The sequence below is a fragment of the Salvelinus namaycush genome, unplaced genomic scaffold (genome assembly GCF_016432855.1).
Source record: "Salvelinus namaycush isolate Seneca unplaced genomic scaffold, SaNama_1.0 Scaffold526, whole genome shotgun sequence".
NCBI lineage: Eukaryota > Metazoa > Chordata > Actinopteri > Salmoniformes > Salmonidae > Salvelinus > Salvelinus namaycush.
The window spans coordinates 150,837-156,211 of record NW_024061227.1 but is presented as its reverse complement, the minus strand read 5'-3'; the positions used below and the strand labels follow the sequence as shown (position 1 = coordinate 156,211).

Sequence of the window (5,375 nt, the reverse complement as noted above, 5' to 3'; positions counted from 1 at the left end):
CTGTTCTACTCTCTCTCTGTTCCTCCCTGTCTCATCCTGTTCTACTCTCTCTGTTCCTCCCTGTCTCATCCTGTTCTACTCTCTCTGTTCCTCCCTGTCTCATCCTGTTCTACTCTCTCTCTCTGTTCCTCCCTGTCTCATCCTGTTCTACTCTCTCTCTCTGTTCCTCCCTGTCTCATCCTGTTCTACTCTCTCTCTCTGTTCCTCCCTGTCTCATCCTGTTCTACTCTCTCTCTCTGTTCCTCCCTGTCTCATCCTGTTCTACTCTCTCTCTCTGTTCCTCCCTGTCTCATCCTGTTCTACTCTCTCTCTGTTCCTCCCTGTCTCATCCTGTTCTACTCTCTCTGTTCCTCCCTGTCTCATCCTGTTCTACTCTCTCTCTCTGTTCCTCCCTGTCTCATCCTTTTCTACTCTCTCTCTCTCTGTTCCTCCCTGTCTCATCCTGTTCTACTCTCTCTCTGTTCCTCCCTGTCTCATCCTGTTCTACTCTCTCTCTGTTCCTCCCTGTCTCATCCTGTTCTACTCTCTCTCTCTCTCTGTTCCTCCCTGTCTCATCCTGTTCTACTCTCTATCTGTCTCATCAGTTTATATGGAATAGGCCTACAGTTCCACCAGCTCCATGGAATCAGAGAGGATTTTATGCAAATCAACCCTTTCTGTCTTGACATCTGAAGGAGGAGTCTCTGAAAACCTATTTAAATCAGTCTGTCCTGACTCAGATCAGCAGTCTCCAGTCTACCAACTGGTCTCTGTTATAACTATTTAAATCAGTCTGTCCTGACTCAGATCAACAGTCTCCAGTCTACCAACTGGTCTCTGAAATAACTATTTAAAGCAGTCTGTCCTGACTCAGCTCAACAGTCTCCAGTCTACCAACTGATCTCTGTAACTTCATCTTTGTCTCTGTGGTGTACAGTCTTCAGGTGATGATGGGGGTATTGAATCATCTCTCTACTCTCCTCCTCCTCTCTCTCCTTCCTCCTGCTCTCTCTCATGTAGTGAAGAGGTTTGATCCAGAGTGCAAGAAGTTCTTCATGGAGGAGACAACTCCAAATCTCCCAGGTATTTTGGTTGATGGGCCAGTCCAGAACCAGGGCCAGAACCAGAACCGCTACAAGCCGATCTGCCAGTTGTTCAACAACATCTACAGGTTTGCAACTCTCTACGATACGACCAACAGGATCCCTGTGTTCTCAGCCTACACCTTCACTGGTCCTCCTACAGACCCCAGACCAAATCAACGCTGGATGATAGAGCCCCAGGTAGGACTCATGTTTGTCATATAACATAACATGTGTATTTGTTTACTGGTATATATCACAGACAGTTATGTTACCTAGTCAGTCCTGGATGATAGAGCCCCAGGTAGGACTAATGTTTGTCATATAACATAACATGTGTATTTGTTTACTGGTATATATCACAGACAGTTATGTTACCTAGTCAGTCCTGGATGATAGAGCCCCAGGTAGGACTAATGTTTGTCATATAACATAACATGTGTATTTGTTTACTGCTATATATCACAGACAGTTATGTTACCTAGTCAGTCCTGGATGATAGAGCCCCAGGTATCACTCATGTTTGTCATATAACATAACATGTGTATTTGTTTACTGGTATATATCACAGACAGTTATGTTACCTAGTCAGTCCTGGATGATAGAGCCCCAGGTAGGACTAATGTTTGTCATATAACATAACATGTGTATTTGTTTACTGGTATATATCACAGACAGTTATGTTACCTAGTCAGTCCTGGATGATGGAGCCCCAGGTAGTTCTAATCTCTATTCATTAAACATGTGTATTTGTTTACTGGTATAGACATACAGTATCTTTGATACAATAAGGCACCTTTGGTTAATCCACACTTTCAGTTTAAGTCTGGATTGGGAAATTGTGACTTTTTTTATGAGTTATTGTCTGAACTTGATAAAGAGTTGTAATGTCTGACTGATGTTTCTGCAGCTTGAAGATATAAATAACCAACGTGACATGAAGGTGGATAATAAAGCTGTCACACACCAGGCTGTGGACACAGACTACAAACTAAACAAGATGAAAATGGACAGAGGTCACCTTTTCCCATGTTCGTACGCACCTGATGATGATACCAAGAGGTCCACTTTCACCCTGACAAACGCCGTTCCCCAGGCAAGATCTTTCAACAGGGGCAGCTGGAAGACAATGGAGTGCAGAGTCAGAAAAGCTCTTCTGAAGGACTGTATTAATAACAACGGGATAAAGGCCTATGTGGTGACTGGAGCAGTTCCCAGCAACAACAACAACAACAACAACAACAAACTGAACGACAGAGTGAACATCCCGTCTCACCTGTGGACAACCTACTGCTGTAAAAACAACCTGGGACAGTTGGTGGCCGGAGCACACTGGGCTGAGAATGTAGCAGAGGAAAAGAACGAGATGAAAACAGTAACACCAATAACCTTGAATCAACTCGAACTGAAGTTGAAGAGCGTCTACGAATTGTCTGAAGTCAAGTTGTTCCCAAAGGGATGTTCAACAAATGTAGAACAGGCAGGGGGAAAGAGGACGGGAGAGCCGATTGGGGAGTTGACAAATAAAAAGCAAAAGAGTGGAGAGGGGAGCATAAAGATGAAGAGAGCAGGGGAGTTAAAGGAATGTGATGAGGAGGATGAGTGTGATTGTGACTGTGATGAAAAGTGATGAGTTTTGTCAAGTGGTAATTCACCCAACTATTGAGTACACATTCCCTAAGTTACAAGGGTTATAAGGGTTTAATGGTTATAAGGGTTAAGTTATAATGGTTATAAGGGTTAAATAATTAGGGTTATTATCCAGCATTATAAGGGTTATAATTGTTATAAGGGTTAAGTAATAAGTGTTATAAGCCATGGTTATAATTAAACAAGTTTAAGGGTTGTGAAGGTTAAAGACAAGCTCTGTTACTTTGGCGACTAAGAAAGTATATTTCAAACCTCCCACTTTGTGCTTGATGTATCAATGTGTCGTTCATACATATAGAAAATCTATGAGCAGAATTACTGTTTCCCTACATTTCACCCCCCCTAGCAATTTGAGTCTTAGCCAATGAGCATCAGCCCCTCACATGTGAGTGAAAACTAGTGTGGTGGCAGAATTAGTGTTGAACTGTTGTAACTTCTCAAGGGACATGTTCTGTGTTGGACTGTCATGCCTTTCATAGAGTCCTGGTGTGTCTGTACCTTAAACACAAGGCCATTGTGTTCTGGAACTGTTGCTGGTATAGATAACTGAAACAGTCTGATGGTATTATCACCTCCCACTATATAAGGGACATGGAACCATTTACTCAGGGGGTTCTTCCCTGTGAAATCACAATCATCTCCTCTGCAGCTGCTTGATTAAAGATTTTTCTATTCAATTAAAAAGTCTCTGCCTTCATCTTTGGATCTAATTTCCTACAACATTTGGTGCCGTGACCCAGATGGACTCAGACATCCCTCTGGCCACAACTTAAAGAAGGTAAGAGACCTTATTAAAACATCTCTGTGAAGGACTGTCTGTTGTCCAGCCGAGCATTAATAGTGAAAGACCTCTTGTCCTCCTCAGCCACAAAATGTTGGTGTTCAATTTGGCAGAACTATTTATTCCCTATAACAAAGAATCTAAACGGTTAACATTAATCAATGGGAGCACAGTGGTGTCTCCAATAGTAGGGATTGGTTTACCTATAATCACCTGAAATATACTGTTGGACCAGTATATTAGGAGGGATTGGTTTACCTATAATCACCTGAAATATACTGTTGGACCAGAATATTAGGAGGGATTGGTTTACCTATAATCACCTGAAATATACTGTTGTACCAGAATATTAGGAGGGATTGGTTTACCTATAATCACCTGAAATATACTGTTGGACCAGTGTATTAGGAGGGATTGGTTTACCTATAATCACCTGAAATATACTGTTGGACCAGTATATTAGGAGGGATTGGTTTACCTATAATCACCTGAAATATACTGTTGGACCAGAATATTAGGAGGGATTGGTTTACCTATAATCACCTGAAATATACTGTTGGACCAGTATATTAGTAGGGATTGGTTTACCTATAATCACCTGAAATATACTGTTGTACCAGAATATTAGGAGGGATTGGTTTACCTATAATCACCTGAAATATACTGTTGGACCAGTATATTAGGAGGGATTGGTTTACCTATAATCACCTGAAATATACTGCTGGACCAGTATATTAGGAGGGATTGGATCGCCTGCAAGTAAGAGTTGGTTAGCTGGTCATTTGAAAGCTGCAGCAACATGAATTGAATAGCCTACAGCAGGATTTAGATAGAATGGAATTGAATAGACTACAGTAGGAATTGGATAGACTACAGCAGGAATTGAATAGCCTACAGCAGGAATTGGATAGCCTACAGCAGGAATTGAATAGCCTACAGCAGGAATTGGATATCCTACAGTAGGAATTGGATAGAATGCAAGTAGGAATTGAAAAGCCTACGTCAGGAATTGTATAGAATGCAAGTAGGAATTGAAAAGCCTACGGCAGGAATTGTATAGAATGCAAGTAGGAATTGAATAGCCTACAGTAGGATTTGTATAGACTACAGTAGGAATTGGATAGAATGCAAGTAGGAATTGAATAGCCTACAGCAGGAATTGTATAGAATGCAAGTAGGAATTGAATAGACTACAGTAGGATTTGTATAGCCTACAGCAGGAATTGGATCTAATTTAAGTAGGAATTGAATAGACTACAGCAGGAATTGGATAGCCTACAGCAGGAATTGAATAGCCTACAGTAGGAATTGGATAGCCTACAGCAGGAATTGGATCTAATGCAAGTAGGAATTGAATAGCCTACAGCAGGAATTGAATAGCCTACAGCAGGAATTGGATAGCCTACAGCAGGAATTGGATAGCCTACAGCAGGAATTGAATAGCCTACAGCAGGAATTGAATAGCCTACAGCAGGAATTGAATAGCCTACAGCAGGAATTGGATAGCCTACAGCAGGAATTGGATAGCCTACAACAGGAATTGAGTAGCCTACAGCAGGAATTGGATAGCCTACAGCAGGAATTGGATAGCCTACAGCAGGAATTGAATAGCCTACAGCAGGAATTGAATAGCCTACAGCAGGAATTGGATAGCCTACAGCAGGAATTGGATAGCCTACAGCAGGAATTGGATAGCCTACAGCAGGAATTGAATAGACTACAGCAGGAATTGGATAGCCTACTGCAGGAATTGAATAGCCTACAGCAGGAATTGAATAGCCTACAGCAGGAATTGAATAGCCTGCAACATGAATTGAATAGCCTACAGCAGGAATTGAATAGCATACAGCAGGAATTGACTAGCCTACAGCAGGAATTGAATA

At 41.7% G+C, this 5,375-nt stretch overlaps 1 protein-coding gene across 1 annotated transcript; it reads left to right on the top strand.

The window, feature by feature from the left end:
- Nucleotides 1-742: 742 nt before the first annotated feature.
- On the top strand, nucleotides 743-3,368 carry LOC120041751 (endonuclease domain-containing 1 protein-like). Its single transcript, XM_038986614.1, has 2 exons — nucleotides 743-1,262; nucleotides 1,972-3,368. Exons 1-2 carry the CDS (start codon nucleotides 927-929, stop codon nucleotides 2,689-2,691), a joined length of 1,056 nt encoding a protein of 351 aa, XP_038842542.1. The 5' UTR covers nucleotides 743-926; the 3' UTR covers nucleotides 2,692-3,368.
- Nucleotides 3,369-5,375: the final 2,007 nt, after the last annotated feature.